This window comes from Petaurus breviceps, unplaced genomic scaffold (genome assembly GCF_028583685.1).
Source record: "Petaurus breviceps papuanus isolate PSGF00001 unplaced genomic scaffold, PetGlider_PUasm1.0 151, whole genome shotgun sequence".
Lineage (NCBI taxonomy): Eukaryota > Metazoa > Chordata > Mammalia > Diprotodontia > Petauridae > Petaurus > Petaurus breviceps.
Window position 1 is genome coordinate 29,562,317 of NW_027185712.1, and position 21,044 is coordinate 29,583,360.

Sequence of the window (21,044 nt, forward strand, 5' to 3'; positions counted from 1 at the left end):
TCAAAAAGTATCTACTGAAAAACAAGCCTCCCACCCCAGGCTCCAGGTGCACTTTGGCCTAGGGGCATGGAAGATCTTTAAATTTGCATTTCCAGTACATAGCCCCTTTCTAGGTTAACTCCTTAAGCAATTATCTTTCCCTAACCTTGGTTTCCAGACATCAATCCTGTCAAGCATGACACTGATGGGTGGCAGACTGGGCACTTCTCCATCAGCCCTTGACCCTGTATGCCCCTTTAAACACCAGCTCCAACTTAGCCCCACCTTAACTCCTCCCTAATCCCACCCTCTTCTTTCCTGGTCAGCCTAATTCACATCTCATGAATAGCCTTAACTCTTTAAAAACTATGCCTGTGTCTTCTTTAAGTTTGCAGGTCCCCTAAGGATCCTTGCCCACTGTAAGATGTATAATAAACTTTTCAACTCTGACTCCAAGTCAGCCTGAGCTGAATTCTTTCCAGATTGAATCGCAGGTTCTGGTCTTAGATAAAAGATCAGAGTTGCTGCTGGACCTATTGGGAGCCATCCCTCATCAATAGTTCTCATTTTTAAAAAATTCTCATTTTCTTCTATGCTATTTTTATATTGTGCTCATTTTTAAATAGATTGCACCATCCTTCCCTACTCTACTTTCCATCCTTCATAACAAACATTAATAAAGAAAAAGAAACAGTTCAACAAAACTAACCAATATATGAACCATATCTGTATAATATTCCACAACCTGGACCACCATATCTGCAGAGAGGAAGGGAGGTAAACTTTCTCTAGCTTGGTCATTATAATTAAACCATGTTCAGGGTTTTTTTTTGTTGTTGTTGTTTCCATTTACATTGCTGAAGTCATTTTGGATATTATTTTCTTGGTTCTGTGTATTTTGTTCAGCATTAATTCATAGATCTTTACCATGTTTTTGTGATTCTTTCATATTCATAATTCCTTTATAGTACAGTACTGTTCCATTTTCTGCACTACAATTTGCTCAGTTATTACCTAGACAATGGACCATCTACTTTGTTTCCAGTGTTTTTTATTGTTTTGCTACCACAAAGTGATGGCACCTTTGACAAGTCTCAGAAAGCTCTGTACCATGTAATGAAGATATTCCCTAAGAAAAGAGCAGACCCTTTTGTTATTTGTGTCATTTCAACAATGTTGGCCTCCCCATTACCCAGCAGGTAACCCCCCAACCAGCTCCACTACACACTTCAATGAACCATTATTGGATGACCTTTTCCCTAGTGGCCCTTAGACATTAGATATGATTTATAAAGGGAAAAAAAGTGAAATTAAGTGTTCTTCTCACTGCAACATACTGGCAAGGCATTTTCTTCCTAGCTGCCTAAATTGGAAACTGAGAAACACTGAAAATGCCCCACAAATGGGAGCTGCCTTAGGCATTTTATTAGAGACTCAACTATTTTAGGCAGATAGGAGAAAATGACAAAGAGTAACTCTCCATGTTTAAGGGAGCCCTGCACCAATTTTTCCATCTAAATGATTGAGTTTGTTAGGAACCTATGATAGGGTTAGCAGATTTGGGGAGAGGTTTAAAAGATTAGGGTTTTTTGGTAGGCTTATTAGATAGGATCCTATTGACTAGTTTTAAACCTTTTTAACTTGACAGTCTCATGTGTCTATTATTTTGCTTTATTTTAAATTTTCCCTTAATTTTTTTAATAAAGCTTTTTGTCACTGTCTTTTCTCAGTTGAATTAAAGCAAAGAATGTTTGTCAATTCCTAGCCCAGAGATTCAGAAAGAATGTTTTGTTTTTCCTCAAGGATCAGGTTCAGTAGAAACTCTTTCAAGGGTTTGGGAAACTTAACATTGGACGTTGTTCTACAGTGGCCTACCAGAGGTATTTTATTATAAGAATTTTTTAAAAATAAATTTTAATTGACATCTTTTACTTGTATTTCACCTTTGTTTCTTCACCCTTTCCTAGAGAACTATTCACTTATGACAAAAATTTTAAAAATACAGTAGAGGAAAAAAATTATTAAACTGATTGACAGATTGGAAAAATTGTACATTAAATGTAATGTCCCACCTCCATGGATCCCAACCTTTGAAAAATAAGAGGGAAGCTAACTTCACATATCTCTTCTTTGGGATCAGGTTGGTTCTTTCTTCTTCTTCTTCTCCTTCCTCCTCCTCCTCCTTCTTCTTCTTCTTTTTCTTTTTCTTCTTCTCCTTCTTCCTCCTCCTCCTTCTTCTTCATTTTTGGAGGGCAATTGGGGTTAAGTGATTTGCCCAAGGTCACATGGCTAATTTTTGTGCTAAGTGTCTGAGGTCGGATCTGAACCCAGGTCCTCCTAACTCCAGGGCCAGTGCTGTATTCAATATGCCACCTAGCCACTCCTCAGGCTAGTTCTTAATGATTTCATAACACATTTTTCTTCCCTTGTGGTTGCTGTTCTTTCCATTTGAAACTAGCCTTTGCAATAGTTTGAAAGCCTTAAAAATAGCCTTTGCATATATTATTTTCTTAGCTTTGCTTACTTCTTTTGCATCAGTTCATGTAAATCTTCATCATGTTTTTATAGTATGGTAATATACTGTTGCATTCATATACCCCAATTCATTTAGCCTTCTCCAATTGATTGACATCTACTTTGTTTTCACTTCTTTCCTACCACAAAAAAAGTGTTAATATAAATATTTTGATTTATGTGAATCTTCTTGGGAAATATGCTTAATAGTAGAATCTCTAGGCCAAAGGGTATGGACATTTTTGTCATTTATTACTATTACACAAGTGTCTAATCACTAGTTATTCCAAATTGCTTTCCAGAATGGTTATACTGGTTCATAGCTCCACCCATAATGCCTTGGTGTGCCTGTCATTCTGCAACCTCTCCAACATTGATTATTCTGAATTTTTATTATCTTTCCCAATTTTGGTGGAGATTATTTTTATTTTCTTCTTTTTCTTAGAGATTTGTAATATTCTTTCATATTGCTATTAATAGCTTGCAATTCTTTTGAAACCTGTTTGTTATTATCCTTGACTGCATATCTACTGATAATGGCTTTGGGGCTTATATTGTCCTATTTTATTTTATTTTAAAATTGATCTGGTGTCAGTTCAGCACTATTGATAAAGCAGAACAATTTAACTTTAGCTAACCTGAATTAGATCCATATATTTAACTTTAAGCAAATCTGAAGTAAGTTGCTAAATACATTCAGTGTACTGCTTAATTAAGAAATACATAAAAATAGAAATGGGAAAGATAAAAGTAGATTATCCAATCTCACCAGTCACCATGTACATTCTGAAAGGAAGAGATTTCTTATATTTAAATTCATCTTCTCTGAAAGTCAATGAAACAAAGCCCAGCTGGGCTTGCTAAGGCTGCGGTAAGTGTGGGCAGGTATCTGGGTCTGCTCTGCATTTCAGACCCATTTCATAATCCAGAATGGCAACACTAATCTATGTTTATAAGGAGAATGGAGAACCAGGCTCTCACATGGCACCTAAAGACAGGCTGAAGTCAATCAAAGCCTTATCTGGAAGAGCCCAGATTTCAACTCCCAAGGCTGGCAAAGTGTTTATTGCAACCCCAGCTTTATCCAAATCTGTCAGAAAGGCTTTGGGAGTTGTCAATAGAACAACTGAAAAGGAAAACTTGGTGGGAAAGAGAAAAGAACCCCTCAAACAGAAAGGTCAAAACTTCACTGCCAAAAAAGATGACTGAAAAGATTCCCACAGAAAAAAAACCTTAGTTCCATTCCCAAATGAAACATGTCCAGAAATAGAACATTTCTTTCCCTTCAACCTACTAGAATTTGAGAGTTTTGATGTTCCCGAAGAGCACCAGCTTGCAAACCTGCCACTGACTGGTGTCCCCCTCTTGATGCTTGAGCAGGAGAAGTCACTTGAAAGGCTTGTAGAACTTTCACCCTCCCCTGTTCTGTTGCCTTCCATGACATGGGAGTCTGATCTGCTGGAATCAACTTCGAGTCTTCTGTCAACTGTGGATGAGATTGACTTGCCACCTATGTGTTACGACTTTCTTCTTTAAGTGTCTTGTTATTTTATAGGTTAATTATAATCATTTTTGTACTAATAAAGTGATTATGTAGGAACTGTAAAAAAAAAGTAAATGAAACAAACCACTTGAAAATAATTAATGTTCATGAACTGATATCACTTCACTTTTTTGTGAGGGGGATTTTCATGGTAAATTTACTCTTTTATTTTGCTTTCCTTAACTTTAGGAGGTTTATTTGAATATGTTACTGCAGCCAATTTCTCTGGAGAGGTGATAGAATGGTATGGATATGCTCTTGCAAGCTGGTCCTTTGAAGGCATTGCATTTGCACTATTTACAACCACTGTTTTAAGTATCAGAGCAAAACAACATCACAGGTAATTTTTAAAAATCTTAATAACTGTGTGCTTATTTTCTCTTACTTGCAAAGGCTGGGATAGCAGTCATGATTTTTTTAGGCAAGGCTACAGTAAAAATAAACTTGATATGAAGAAATAAAGCAGAGAATCTGCATTATGCTTAAAGATACCATAGTTTATATCTCAATGTCAGAACTTAACATATGTGTACCAAACAATATAGCATCTAAATATTTAAAGGAAAAGTTAATCCAGGAAGAACTAGACAGTTAATTTATAATAGTAAGGGAACTTTATGTATCTCTTTCATACCTAGACAAATCTAACAAAAAAGACAAACAAGAAGACCTTGACTGAACTTTAAAACATATTGAGATGAGAGATCTTTGATGATTACTGAATGGAAACAGCAATGCATTTGCAACCTTTCAGCTATGCATGTCACTTTTACAAAAATTGACCATGTATGGAGGTACAAAAACCTCATAAATGAATGCAGAAACACAAATACTAAATGCTTCCTTAAGTGAACACAATGAAATTAAAATTATATTAAAAGGCCTTTGCAGAAAGAAAAAATTAATTGTAGATTAAATAACTCAATCCTAAAAAATTGATGAGTCAATGAACAAAGCATAGAAACGGTCGAAAATTTCATCAAAGAAAATGGCACCAGTCAAAAACATAGCAAAATTTATAGGATGCAGCTAAAGCAATCTTTAGGGGAAATAGATATTTCTAAATATTTTCATCAACAAAAGAAAGATTAATTAATTGCACATGCAGCTACCAAAACTAAAAAAAAACAGCAATTCAAATCCCTTGATTAAACAACAAATAAAAATTCTGAAAATCGAAGAATCAGTTAACAAAATTGAAAGCAAAAAGGAAACCCACCTTTTTTTTAAAAAAAAAATATGTTTATTTTTAGTTTACAACATTCATTTCCACAAGATTTTGAGTTACACATTTTCTCCCTGTCTTTCCCCTACCCACCACCCCAAAATGGTGATCCCACTGAATACTCCTTCCCCCAATCTGTTCTCTCTTATATCCTCCCCCATTCACCCTCCAACTTTTCAGTAGGGCAAGATGGATCTCCATACCCCACTGCCTGTATATCTTATTTCCCAGTACATGTAAAATAATAATAATAATTTTTTTTAAACATTTGATTTTAAAACTTTGAATTCCAGATTCTTTCCCTTCTTCCCTCATCACCCACCCTTACTGGGAAGATAAGCAATTCAGTATAGGTTATACATGTATAGTTATGCAAAACATTTCCATAGTGGATATATTGTGAAAGACTGACTATATTTCCCTCCATCCTATCCTGCCCCTCACTTGTTCTATTTTCTACTTTGACCCTGTCCCTTTTCAAAAGTGTGTGCTTCTAACTACCCTCCCCACCAATCTGCCCTCCCTTCTATCATTCCCCCCTCTTATCCCCTTCCCCCCCTGATTTCCTGTAGGATAAGATACCCAATTTAGTGTGTACGTTATTCCCTCCTCAAACCAAATTCAATGAGAGTAAGGTTGACCCATTACCTTTTGCCTTCCCTCCATTGTAACAGTTTTCCCTTGCCTCTTTTATATGAGATAATTTGCCCTATTCTGTCTCTCCCCATCTCCTCTCATTATATTCCTCTCTCACCTCTTAATTTTATTTTTAAAATATCATCCTTTCCTAATCAATTGATCCTAGGAGTTCCCTCTGTCTATGTATACCTGTACACATATATACACACATTCACATATGTATTCATATGCACAACATACCCTCCTATATAGACACATATATATGTATGTAGAAACCCCATCTTTTTTATAAAACTGGGCGCTAGCTTTAAAAAACTAATAAAATAGATGAACAGTTAATTTAGCTTAAAAAGAACTAGAAGAGCAAACTGTTCTTATCAAAAATGAAAAAGGAAGATCCACAATTGATGGAAAAAGGATGACTGTCAGAAACTATTTTGCCCAATCATAAGCCAATATAACTGATGATGTAGATGAAATGAATGAATACTAACAAAAATATAATATGCCAGCTTACAAGGAAAAAATGGATTATTTAAATATCCCAATATCAGAAAAATAAATTGGCAATATCAAAAATTTGAAAGTTGGACTCATGACCAATGAAGAAATAGAAGAAATTATTGAGTTGTTTTGCTTAGTTATATAACCATAAAACTGACAATCTAAATGAAGTGAATTAATGTAAGTATAATAAATATAGAAATATAAATTGCCCAGCTTAGTGTAACAAGACAGGAAATAGAGTACTTAATAGCCCAATCTTAGAAAAAGAAATTGAGCCTTTCCCCTAACATAGCACCAAAGGCGAAGAAAGAAGCTGTTGTCCCCCCCCCAAGACAGAAGCCAAGTCCAAGGCCTTGAAGGCCAAGAAGGCAGTACTGAAGGGTGTCCATAGCCACAAAAAGAAGATCCAAACATCCCCCATCTTCCGGCAACCCAAGACACTGAGACTCGAAGGCAGCCCAAATACCCTCGGAAGAGTGCCCCTCGCAGAAACAAGCTCGATCACTATGCCATCATTAAGTTTCCCTTGACCACCAAGTCTGCTACAAAGAAGACTGAGGACAACAACACCCTAGTCTACAATGTGGACATCAAGGCCAACAAGCATCAGATCAAGCAGGCCGTAAAGAAGCTGTATTACATCGATGTGGCCAAGGTCAACACACTGATCCAGCCTGATGGAGAGAAGAAGGCCTATGTCCGTCTTGCTCCAGACTATAATGCTTTAGATGTTGCCAACAAAATTGGAATTATCTAACTTGCTGTGTCCCCATTGCACCTACAATAAAAATAAAAAGTTTTCCAGAAAAAAAAAGAAAAAGAAATTGAACTCAAGTAAATGAACTCAAAGAAAGAAACTCAATGACTGGATGGATTTACATGTAAATTTTATCAAACATTTAAAGAATGATTAATTCCAATATGTAAAAACTACTTGAAAAAAATAAGAAAAGGGGGGTTCCCACCAAATTCTTTCTATGATACAAATGTGGTCTTAATAGCAAACCAAGGAGAGTTAAAACAGAGAAAGAAAAGCATAGATCAATATCTCTTAATGAATATTGATACAAAATTTTTCACAGTAACACATCTCAAAGATTATATACTATTACCTGATCAAGTTTGTATCAAGAATGTAGTGCTAGTTTAACATTAGTTAAACTATAAACATAATTGGCCATATTAATAACAAGAACAACAAAAATGTGATTTTATCAATAGATTTTGAAACAGCTTTTAACAAGATACAGAATTAATCCTGTTTAAAAAGCTCTAGAAAGCATAGGAATATACAGATCTTTCCTTAATATAAGTAGTATCTATCAAAAACCAAGAGCCAACATTATCTGTAATAGGGATAAGCTAGTGATTTCCAATTAAATCAGATATGAAACCAGGGTGTCCTTTATTACCATTACTATTCAGAACAGTGCTAGAAATTCTGTCTATAGCAGTAAGACAAGAAAAAGAAATTAAGGAAGTATACATAGGCAAGGAGAAAGCAAAATTATGACTTTTGTAGATGATTTGATATTAATTTTAAAAAAGGTTAATTGGAACAATTAACTTCAGCAAAGTTGCAGGATATAAAATAAACCCATGTAAATTATCAATATTTCTGTATATTACAAACAGTTACAATGGTCAACCACAATTACAGAGAAATCAAGATGGAACATATTACCCACCTCCTAACAGAGATGATGGACCTAGAGTACAGATATATTTGGACATTGCCAATGAAGAAAATTTGCTTTCTTGACTATACATGTTTATAACAGGGATTTTGTTTTTCTTGCTTTTTCGGTTGGGGAGGGAAAGAGAGGAGCTGAGAAGAAAATAATATAGACTTGAAATTTTTAAAAACTTAATTTTAAAAAATTTCTTTAATGATCTCTTTTTCTTTCAAACCTATCACTGGTTTCCTCTTCTACATCCCCATCCCACTGAAAAAAAAAGGGGGGGGAGAGGGGAACCTTTGTAGTAAATATGTATAGTCAAGAAATTCTTATATTGCCCACAAGTCTGAAAATGTATGTCTTATTCTGCACCTTGAGTCTATGACCTCTCTGTCACTAGGTGGGTGGCATACCGGAATTGTGGTTGGTCTATGCTTCTTTCCATTCCTTGTTTGGTTATAAACTTTCCCCTTACCCATTGCTGTGAAAGGTATTTTCTTCCTTGCTTCTCTAATTTAATCATTATGTAACATTTTGTATCTAAGTTATGTCCTTCCTCCCCCAGTAGTTGAGGTCTTTGGGTTTATCTAATAACTATGCTGCTATGTTCCTTTACATATATATATATATGTTTTTTATCTAATATGTTCCACTGATCAGCCTTTCTGTTTTTTAACCAGAACTATCATTTTAAGCTTCATAGAAGGTTTCAGATCTGGTGTGTATAGACCTCTCCACTTCAAGAATATATATTTGTTACTAGATGTTGAAGAAAGATAACAGGCTTGATCTAAAGAAAAACTTCCTAACAATTGCTTTCCCCAAAGGGAATGGGCATATTTGGGAATGAGTGGTTTTTTCCTCATTGGACATCTACAGGCAGAGGCTGGATGACCACTTTTTTTGAGGACATTCTTGTTCAAATATGAATTGAACTACGTCTCTTCTGACCTCTGAGGTCCCTTCAACTGTGAAATTCTGTGATTGCTGTCCTTTGTTTTTGTGTGTCATCCCTACCTTTCTATAATCAAGTTGGATATACCTTCCACAATGTACTATATCCTACTTGTTTAAGAAATGGTAAAGCAACCCTCTTTTCTCTCATTAGCTATAGGACAGTAACAGTCATATCTCTTAGGTCTTTCAGTATTAAGTACTGGTCACCTTTCAGTATCCAAGGTAAAACTCTGCTCAGAAATGTAAATAAGTGGTCCTAAATGTGCTTAAGGAGTGAAGAAGTCAAAGCTGAGAGTCTTTGCTCTATTTAAGAAGGGCTATTAATATAATAGCTCTTCTAATATCTAGATGTTATTAACTTTATTGCACTAGGCTAAACTTATATACTGTTTTGAAACATTTCAGATGCTGACTTAACCTAAAAGCAGCGTGTTTTGGCACAGTCATTACTAATTTTTTTTCTGCCATACTTAGCGCCTTGAGAGGTGTCTTAGCCTAGTCGATGTAATGGAAATGGGAATTTGAAGATATTCCCAGCCCCTTAATAGACCTGGGGGGGGAGGGGGTTGAAGATCTGCTCTACTGTGAAGATAAACTCTGCCCCTAGAGGACAAAGGAGACTGGGTCAGAGCTAATCTGACAGTTGGAGTATGACAGTTGAAGACGGTTGGGGATGGAGGAGCCCAGGCATAGAGGGTTTTGTGAGTAAATATTGATCTTGTGTTGGTTTGTGGGAAGGCTAAAGGATGCTGTGGCTCTCAGCATTATTATGGCTTCTGAATATCTTTGGTACTTTGGCTTACTGGTTTTGGGATTCAATTTTCTGGTATTTAAATAAATCCTTCTGTTTTATCCTTTATCTGGAGAATCTGACATATTTTGCTATGGAACACCATGCTATACTTATGGTCATGGTCTTTATCATGGTTATGGGTGTTGGAAATATTACATTGGTGCTACAGTGGACTAGAAGCAGGGCTTAGAGGTGAGAGGACCTGGGTTCAAGTCCTCCTTTAGGTTCTCAATGTTCTAGGCTACATGTGTCAAACAAGAGGGCCCCATGAGGCCTTCACTCTCCTGAGTGCCACCCAAACCAGATCAAAATGTAATGGAGAAATGCTTAACAAAATAGCTAAAAGATAATGAAGTATAGATATTACATTTTAAAATTAAATCAATATGTGGCTTGCAGAATCCTTTATACAGATTAGAGGCCCTGTTTCTATTTGACACCACTACTGTAGGCAACTCTCTAAGGCTGTCAGTTTTGTTACTGTGGATATGCATTTGGGGATGGAGTCTTCTCACCTCGAAAGTCCTCTCCATAGCAATGAAATTGTAAATCTAGTCCCTATCTCTTCTTATAACCTTAGAGTTGCTTAGGACACTAAAATCCATGGACTAGTCACAAGTTAACTTCTCAATACCCCAGGCAACTCTCAAATACTTTGATTTGAAGAATATTTGCTGGGTTTTTGTTGTTGTTGTTTTTGATAAGGAGTTTCTTCAAAGGGAGCACCCTACAGTAGAGGTGTCAAACACAGCCCTCAGGCAGTCTACAAAATTCCCCAGTGGACTCAATCGAAATTAAAGTATTCTTGGGAAATACTTAACAAAATAAATAAATATGCAACACAACACAAATAATATTCATGTGGTTGCAATAAGTGCTGCAGTGGTCCATTTCTATTTGAGTTTGAGACCATTGCCATTCACTGATGAAATCACAGATCTGGACCAAAACATGGAAACAAACAAACAAAAAATTATCACCTTGCCAATTGTTTTGGGGGATTTTTGTACTCCAGCCCAGCTTTCCAACATCTGGGCAATTTTTTTTCAGCTCTGTGGTGGAGGTCCTATCTTCCCACTGTGTTGATCAATAAGAACCAATCAACAGACATTTAGTAACTAGTTATTATGTGCCTGCTAGACACTCTGCTAAGTGCTGGCAATAAAAATAGAGATATGAGACAGGATCAACAATTTTGCTGAAATCAAAATAAATGAAATTGGTTATCTCTTTTAAATAACAAAATATATTTGATAGCCCATTTCATAAACAAAATTATTCTAGTCATTTTACTGCCATCCTAGGTACTAGCTTAGTAGAAAAATCTATTTAAGCCAATTTTTTATTCTGCTGTCATAAGAACAAAATCATATGCCCAATTGCATTTATTTTTGAAGTACCTGGTGTAGTGCCAACATGTTATTCACAGCATCAATGGTGACTATGAATATGCTGGCATAGTTCTGAATTGCAAAATATAACAGACTCTCCATATAGAAAACAGAAGCAAAACATTTATTCAGACACCAGAAATCTGAGTCCCAACACCACAAAGCCAAATCCATCATAGCAACAAAGAAGTTAATACATCTTATCACTGCAGGAAGCAACACCCTCACAAAGCCTTTCCACAAACACTCACAAGCCAGTCCTAGCTGTTTGCTTGCCTACATCCTCTCTCTCCCACCATACTAGCTACTCTGACTCCCAGCTTCCCCTCAACTCTGATCCATCATTAAGCAAACTCTTCCTACCACAGGTTCCATGTGATTATATTTGGCCTATTAAGGGGCATGGAAGATCTTCAAATTCCCTTAGACCTATTATGGGTCAAGGAATATCTTCAGATTCCTATTACCATAACATTTGGCCCCAAGATCTTTCATATCCCTTACATAGCAAAAATACATTAACGATACATTTCATTACGTAGGTTAACGGGAGTTTAGGGGTAACTGGTGTCAATAGAATTTTACAACAATATAACAGGGATAATACAAAATAAGCACATAAAACAATATCTTAGGGTTCATTCCCCCCTTGGATGAATGGGGCTCAAAATCTTGGGGTAAGGGGTGAAGATTTCTTCTTCCAATAACTACTTCCTGCTGAAATTGGATGTAGAGCTGCCCCTGCCCCAAGAGGTCCCATCTGAGAGGTCTGTTCTTTAGCTGGCATCCGGAGCTTGGTCAACACCAGGTTGTAAAGCCTAGCATAAACAGCTTTCCAGAGGACTGCTGCTATGAATATCTTTAAGGTCCTGATCACATAGTAAAGTGAATTCTCTAGTTATTCAGCAGTAAACTAAAGGAAAACATTCACAGAAATGAAAGTACAGCATTCACAATGTTAAAACATAACCACTTATCACTAAAGTGGTCACATAGTTTTCACCAAAGTGGCCACATAGTTTTAAACAAAAGATATCCTTCAGTAAGTCCTTAACTCAATCATCCTTAAGGAGCAAGCCTCCTTAAGGGACACAAAATACAATCATTCAGTTAAGTCCTTAACTCAGTCATCCTTAAGGAGCAAGCCTCCTTAAGGGACACAAAGTACAAAGGTCAAAGTTCTCCACCCTGTAGCGCCAATGCAATATTTACAGTGCCCATGATCACGATAAAAGACTGTGACTATAAATATCACATGATGTTTGATTGCAAAATATGCCAAACTCTCCAGATAGAAGATAAATCTGAAAGATTTATTTAGATGCCAGGAAACCGAATCCCAAAACCCATAAGCCAATTCCATCATAGTACCAAAGATATTCAGAGGCCATAATAATGCTGAGAGCTTTGCCATCCTTTAGCCTTCCCACAAACCAATACAAGATCAATATTTACTCACAAAGCCTCTCTACCTCCTTAATGAGCATCCTCTCTCTCCCTCAACATCTGACTAGCTCTCAACCAGCTTCCTGTGCACTGTTTCTCTTCATGAAACTCTTCCCACCACAGGCTCCATGTGACTACATTCAGCCTATCAGTGGGGCAGAATTTATCTTCACAGCAGGGGATGTTTTCAAACTCCACCCTAGGTCTATTAAGGGGCAGGGACGATCTTCAAATTCCATTCCCATTATACACCCCTAGGTCACATTGTCTTAATCTCTCAGTCAAAAAGTCTTTCTTCAAGATTGGAGATTAGTTTCCAATCATCCTTAACTCAGTCATCCTTAAGAGGTACAAGGTACAGAGTACAAAGTTCTCCCACTCCTAGGCCACAGTAAATTATGATCTTCTCAGTCAGCACTAAATACCCAGGGAGAGGTCTTTTCCTCTTGACTCAAGGCTGGCTCTTAGATTCCATGGTTCCTCTTCCATGGTCCCAGCTTTTGCCTGAATTTACCCAACTGTCACCTGGATTTATTTATTTTTCCCACAAATTTTATCCAAGCCCTTTAATATTTCACTTTTTAACACCTTGAGGCACAAGCAACATTAAAAAAAATCATCTTTTATAAGACTGAAAGTTCTGTATAGTGCTTGCCTATGTAATAAACATTCTTGAAATTTCTATAACATTTTATATTCTGAGCAACACCCTTGTTCACAGGTTGAATTAAAAAGGTAACAAAAATGGAACAAAATTAAGCATGATGGTAAAATTATACTCCATTTGGGTAATTGCTAAAAATCATCTGATAGAATAACTCTGCTACCTTCAGGTAAACACATGTGCAAAATGTTCCTGATGTTTTACACCAAGTATGAAATTATTAAACAGATCAATAACATTTGTCCATACAAAGAAACCTTTCCACTTTTGAAAGCTTGTGACCATTTCCAAAGGTTTTATGCAGGTGTGTATATTCAACACAATTTTTTCTTAAATGTTTTCTTAAAGGGGGTTAGTGGGGATAAGAAAGGGGCACATTCAATTCACTTGACCATAATAGGCTTTGACATTACCAAAATGGACTGGGGGTTTCAAATAAGATAAAATCCTTTAGGAAGAGAATATGGACCAGTCCTACAGGTAGACATCTAAAAAATTCAGAACACCATTCTCCCCCTTCAAGCTTTTGACCAAAGATACTTAACTGTCTAATGCCATGTGTAACTAGCATTAAAATTTGTACTTGCGGGGCGGCTAGGTGGTGCAGTGAGTAAAGCGCCAGCTCTGGAGTCTGGAGGACCCGAGTTCCGTTCGGCCTGAGACACTTAACACCCATACAAAAATACTAGCTGTGTAACCTTGAGCAAGTTACTTAACCCCAATTGCCCTCCAAAAGGCAAAAAAATTAAAAATTAAAAAAAAATTTGTACTCGCCCCCCAAAATACAATTGATTTGCTTTAAAAAAAATCCACTTTTCATTCTTTCAATGAATAAACAAGAAATAAGGAAAACATCCCCATTACTAGTTTACTAAAAAATTTCTCACCACAGGAGCCCAATTTAACTTATATACCTTTTAGGATCAGAAATAACAAATGCAAATTTATATTTTTATTGGGCCTTGATGTCAAAAGAACATGGATAATCCTTTACTTTCCTGTATCCAAGTTTATCCCATTCTTGCCTTCTTCCTTTCACTTATAGGTGTTTGGATGGTTTATAAATATAGGGTTGGTTTTTTGATCCAGATCTCTGATTCTATCAGTGTAGGGAACTCCTGGTACAGAAACTCCACCACTATAGATCAGCAATTTCCCCAAGATTTTTCTTCTTTTCCTTCAATGTCTAAGTAGTCTACTCCACTTTAGTATTTCTATGATACCTCATTTCTTCCAAAGATGCTTACGCTCTGCTATTTCCTTGTCTTAGCTCTCAGTAGCAACCCCTTTCCCCTAATTGTCTGAAGCCTATTCACAGCACTTCTTTAATATGCTCAGATCAGCAAGCCAGAGGAGCTCCATAAGAGTCTTATTCCCCTTGGCAGAATGGTCTCCCTTCTCCCCCACTTTTAGTTACCAAATCATCATTTTAAGATTTTTGTTTCTTAATATTATAAAGCTAGAGGAGATTATAGAATAAAATCTCAATGCTACTGAGAACATGTGACTTTTTTTAAAGAAAATTTTTATAAACAGGTCATAGCATATTATTGGGGCCACTCTATTGTTCAAAAAGACCTAAGACAATATTCAGTCTAGAATATCCCAATATGTACCAGATATTGGTTTGCCTATATATAGAAAAAAGAGCTCAATCAGCTCATTTCCTCTGGAAAAGCCTTCATCCACTATGTCAAATACCAGTGTTTCAATGTTCAAAAAAAGTAAATAAACCAAAAATTTGAAAGTATAGAGGAGGAGAAATTAATGAAGACCATGGAGATAAATGCAAAGAAGTAAGGGGTAAGTTAAACTTGCTCTAAATTGACACTGTTATCAGGGTTGGAAGAGACTTCACCTTAGCAATCTAATCCAACACATACATGAAAAGGAATTCCAAAAAGTTCATACAGTCTCCAATTTAAAGACTTTCAATGATGGGGAATTCACAGTATCCTGAGATAACCCACTATTCTACTTTTGGATAGCCAACTGTCAGAAAATTTTTCTTCACTACTGATTTTTAAATTAAAAAGAAAAATTCAGGCAATAGTAATAGGCTAAGGAAACAATTTTGGAACATGTAATTAATATTTGTAACTGGTTAAGACAAACGTGTATGAAAAATACACCAAAACTATGTGGCTTTGACATTGAGGAAGATAATCTTAAAGATGAAAATAACTCGTTATTTAATACAACTCTCTCATTTTACAACAGTTCTGTGATAAAGGAGTCTGTCCTACACCACTCACAGCTGTTAGTGGCAGAACAGAACTAGAATGTAAGCTTCTTGATTCAGTGCTCTTTCCAATAACTATTTGCAAGATAAATATCCAAGACTAGTAATAATTTTCAAAGGGCTTCTGAGTTGTTGTTGTTTTTTTTTAAAAGCAATTAGGGTTAAGTAACTTGCTCAAGGTTACACGGCCTGTTATTTCTGGGTGTGGTGCTGAGTATGTGAGCCCAGATTTGATCCAGGTCATCCCGACACTGGAGCTAGTGCTCTTACTCGCTGTGCTACCTGGCCGCCCCAAGGGCTTCTGAGTTGTTGATAGCTGTTGTTCTATATACCAAAAATACCTCCTAAGTGTATCCATGATTATCTTTATGAATAGGAAATACTTCACATCCAATGACTTTCACAGCTTGTTAGCTTTGGTAAATTTTAAAAAAGTTAACAGTTTTCTATCATACTACAAAATTTACTAGGATAAACCAAATCCACCCGTTAGCTCTCTAACGTGGAATGCTTATTTTAGTTTTATTGCCTTAACTTTTATTTTTCAAAAATGAGCACTGGGTATTTTTAACATGTAGTAGTGTAATGTCATATGTATCTTACAACTGCATTAGCAACAAATGAAATTAGTGATATGATCAGGTAACTTGGAAAGCCCAGCTCTCTCTTTAGCAAACTTCTAGTTCTTTCCAAGAACCTGTTCTTGAAGTTGGAGTCTCTCAGTCTCTTGCAGTCAAAGTAAATACAATAGCCTATGAAGAGGTCCCCCGAACAGGCCGGCAGCGATAGCACCACTCTGGCCCACCATATTTCTGGCTGCTGCTCGAGGTGGAGGTGGTGGCAGCAGCAGCAACGTTCCCCACTGACCCCCCAGGCCAGGAGAAAAGGCTTGCTCAGCTCCCGTCTAGGGTGGAGCCAGTGAGAAAAGGCTGTCACCTGGATTTAAAGATAGGCAGTTCTCAGCTCCTTGCCCAATTACTCGTCCAGTTCTTGTTCCACACTGAAGTTCACAGTGTCCAATACACCTCAAGTCTTTCACAATTTCTGTTTCTGGGAAGACAAAGCTTAACAGAGCCAAAACAATATTCATACACATTGCTGGCACCATCATCAATTCACTTTCTGTCTTGTGAAATCAACACAGACCCACAAAGTCTGAGAACTCAATACAAATCTTCTGTATAGTCCCAGGACCTCAAAACCCTCCTCCAAGACTTCTGTAAACAGACTACAAGAAAATCCTCTTCATGGGGAGGCCAGGTAGAACAGTGAGTAAGAGCACTGGCTCCAGTGTTGGGATGACCTGGGGATCGAATCCTGGGCTCAGACACTTAGCACCCACCCAGAAACACCTGGCCGTGTAACCTTGAGCAAGTTACTTAACCACAATTGCTTAAAAAATAAAAATCCTCTTCCAGGGCTTCCATTAAGGTCCCAGAGCTTCTGTACAAAGTATTGCAAACACAAATCAACACAGACAGAACAGACAGAGTGCCAGGACACCACAAGTTTTTCTTTTATCAACTCTGCCACCACAAGTGTTCCCTTCTCAGTTCTGCTCTTTCCCAGCTTGGGCTTCTCCTTATATATGGTCATTAGCTCCTCCCTGTTCTGCCCACCTCTTCCTTCCTTCCTGTCCCTGTCTTTTGAAAGTCCCTCCCACTATGGGTTTCACCTGTTTCTTAACAAAGACATCATCATGGGCAAGGCTCAACTGAAACAAGGTGCTTAAGTACTTGTTTGCTTGCCATTACACAGGTCCAGTGGTGACACATCACAGTCATGGACAAGGGCTGACATCTGATTTAAGCTATTCAGGGGTATTAAGCCTGCAGAAAACAAATCTAGCAAATAAGTTTAATAGACAAAAAATAAAAAAGAAACAAGGAGACAGTAACCAGAAGCAGGGTAGATGTAGGGTCAACCATGCTTCTGGAGTCCATGAATCTACTATCATAACCTCATTCATTGTTGTTTACTGTTTTCTAATTTGCAGCTTTGGGGTCATCATTCTGGTTAGAGGTATATTTTGTTTCATCTGAGCTGGGACCTGGCCAATTTCCTATTCTCCCTGCAGGTGTGACAAATTTAGATACAATGTTTCAGAAGGATCTATAGGGGCATTTCTTACTTCCCTGCTCAGTCTAATATTTTTTTTCTATTTGTTAAATCTTTATTGAATAAGTGGGGAAGGTTGGTAGAATCCAGTTTAGTCCTTGGCAGCAGCCTTCCTCATGGCAGCTAGGACATTGCTGAGCTCCTCTCTCTTCCTCTTGCCTCAGATGTGAGTTCCCACCCTTTTTTTGATGAACTTAAGGGCTTGCTTATCCTTGGAGGCTTTTAACAATTCTGTGGCCCACCTTTCATAAGGGGCAAATCCACACACCTCCTGGATCATATCTCTCACAAACTTTGTGTATTTGGTCAAATGCCCACGGCTGCGGCAGCGTCTGGGCTTTAAAATGTTTTTGGTAACTTTGTGGCCCTTGTTGAGGCCCGTGGCCATGGGGTACCAGATAGCTGTGGCTGTGGCATTACTGTAGCCCCAATGGCAGCCACAGCAGAAAGGAGGAGAGAGCATTCTCAGTCTAATATTAATCCCCTTTTCTAGGTATTTTGTATAGTTCATTCATATAGGAATGCCATCTGTTTTTCCAAAATCTACCCCTGTTCTCAATAGAGCAGTAAACAATTCTTTTCTTGTCAGTATGTTCTGACTTTGAATCTGCTATTTGCTCTTCTCTCTCTTACGAAATTTATCTTTTTTTCCCATTCCCCTAAATCAATGAACTGTGAAAACTTATCCTGCATCTCCAAAAGAGGGTACCCTATCTCCTCAATTAGTAGAGTCAGAATTAGGTGCTTATAAGCAGGAGGAGCCATCTTCACTATGGCATTTCTAACAGAAACTGCTAAGGGGATATCATGATAGATGCATTTGTGTCTCTGACCATGATAGCAGTTTTCATTACCCCCTCCTTTAACTTTCTGATACAGTCCCTAAGCAAGTACCAGTGTCTCTCCACTAGACCACATAGAATCAGTGGGATACATTTTATCGCATCCATCACCAGCTAAAGCTAACAGATTGATCATGTTGTTACCTCCTTGCATATGAAAATTTCTAAAAGCTTGCTGTGCAAAAGGATTCTGACTAATACCTATAAACGTCAAGCTATTCATGCTATCTACCAATACCCCTGCGGCCCCTTCATCACTAATTCTCACCATCCGTGATACCAACAATTCTCCCATCCTCTGGGTGAATTGACTTACTATATCAATGACCTCCTGATGAGTGAAATCCTCAATTATCTCCCTGAAGCTTGTATTTCCTTTCTGGTTCTCTTGCTTTTTTCTCAGTATGGGGTGAATGTCTGCCTCATAAAAGTCTCCTCACCTAACTTTGTTTCATTTTCCTCCCACACATTCTCCTGGTAGTCATCAACATGGCAACTAGACTCGGCCTGTCCCTGAGTTGAGTTGCATGCACTTTCCTTTTGTTAGTTTTTTCTTCTTTTTCTGAGCCAAACCCACAACAGCCCCCTCTTCTGCTACCTGAAACTCTCCAGCTTGTTCTTCTGAAGGAGAGCCCACATGCTGTAACACACAAAGTTTCTCATACAAATCAGCTAACTTCCTTTACATCTGAGCTTTCTCCTGCAGCAATTTGTCTCTACTTTTACATATAATACAGTAACCTGTTAGTAAAACCCAGCCTCTTCTACACACTCCTGCCAGTTCTTTCCCTGGTTTTATTGATGTTCCTTGCAAATGGTTTTCCAGATCTCTAGGTTCTCCCTTCTTTAGCCTTGATTCCCAGTTTTTACACTGTCAGGTGCTTTTAGCCTATTCCCTTGCAAGGGAGGAATAAGGTAAATCCTCCCATCCTGGGATATCTATTTTTTCCTCTAAAGTCCTTCCGACTCCAAATAGAGATCTGATACCTTGGGATTCCATCCTTGTCACTAAATGTAGCACCAAAGTGATATTCATAGCACCAACAGCAACTATGAATATGGTGGCATATTTCTAAATTGCAAAATATAACAGACTCTTCATATATAAGAAGAACCAAAACATTTACTCAGAAACCAGAAAGCCAAATCCATCGTAGCAACAAAGAAGTTAATACATCTTATCACTGCAGGAAGCAACACCATCACAAAGCGTTACCACAAACATTCACAATCCAGTCCTAGCTATCTCCTTGCCTGTGTCCTCTCTCCCCCACCGTACTAGCTGCTCTGACTCCCAGATTTCTCTCAGCTTTGCTCCACCCTTCAGCAAACTGGTCCCACCACAGGCTCCAAGTGATTATATTTGGCTTATTAAGGGGCAGGGAAGATCTTCAAATTCCCATTACCATTACACCTGGTTAAAGATTTTTAGAGAAAATTGTTTCTTTTCCTTTAAAAAAATAATTTTTTCTTTTTTTTTAAGGTGGTACCTGGAGAAATTTGAAGACTATCCAAAATTGAGGAAAATCATAATTCCATTTTTATATTAAGCACATCATCAATGAAATTTTCTTCTATCTTCAACTTCAAGGATTTGCATAATTTTCTCTGGGGAACATATGTATACATATATAAATATATATAACTCTATTTTTCCTGAATAATATTTCAAAGAATCTTCTAAGAAATTTTCCTGAGGAAATTTACATAAGTTTGAATAACAGTCCAGACAGAATAGCAGAGTATTCCTAAAACTGAATACAAAGGTTGTAGTCTCAGGCTCTTTGAGTTCTAATTATTTTTGAGGACACTAGTTTTGCAAAGTTTGTTGTTGCAACTTCACTTTGTGAGCTCCTCAAGAGGAGGCACTGATTTTTGCCTTTCTTGTATAACCAATGCTTAGATAGTAGAGTTAGTTATGTTAACAACTCCTGGCACATAGTTAGCACTTAATAAAAGTTTATTAACTATACCTGTGCCTTGGTCTTCATAAAGCAAATGCTTCCAGTTAAAAGATTTTTCCTTCCTTTTGTTTTCTTGTATTTGCATATCAGATAAACTATTCTACAAAGGAGTAATTTTCAAAACACTTTGTAGTACAAATGCAATATTTATAATACTGACCATGACTACCAATATTCCTGCATAGTGCTCAATTGCAAAATTCAAAAGAATTTCCATATAGAAGACTGAAGCAAAACATTTATTCAGACACCAGAAAACCAAATTCAAAAACCAGTAAGTCAGTTCTATCAGAGTGGCAAAGAAGTTATTAAGCTGAAACAGCACAGAGAGCCATACCATCCTTTAGCCTTTCCACAAACCAATTTCCTACAAACCTCATGAGCCTGACTGACTCCTTTTGGACATGTCCTGTCCTCTTCCCAGAATAGCTAGCTCTGATTCCCAACTTCCTGTGGGCTCTGCTCCACCCTTCAGCAAAGTCCTCCCATCACAGACTCCATATGATTACATTCAATCTATTAGGGGGCAGAGTATATTTTC

At 37.3% G+C, this 21,044-nt stretch overlaps 1 protein-coding gene and 1 pseudogene across 2 annotated transcripts in view; both read left to right on the forward strand.

Annotated features, from left to right (window-relative positions):
* The window catches only part of SRD5A1 (steroid 5 alpha-reductase 1), a 54,873-nt gene extending 34,362 nt beyond the window's left edge, over positions 1-20,511 (forward strand). Inside the window, exons 4-6 of one of the 2 annotated variants that reach the window (XR_011166212.1) lie at positions 4,226-4,376; positions 13,507-13,641; positions 20,023-20,511. Coding sequence is in view for 1 of the 2 variants with exons in the window: in XM_069076877.1 (XP_068932978.1) it covers positions 4,226-4,376; positions 20,023-20,089 (218 nt within the window). In the remaining variant the exon portion in view is untranslated. The remainder of the gene's footprint in view (positions 1-4,225; positions 4,377-13,506; positions 13,642-20,022) is intronic. The other variant, XM_069076877.1, reaches the window with a different exon arrangement.
* On the forward strand, positions 2,437-4,214 carry LOC138152855 (securin-like; annotated as a pseudogene).
* Positions 20,512-21,044: the final 533 nt, after the last annotated feature.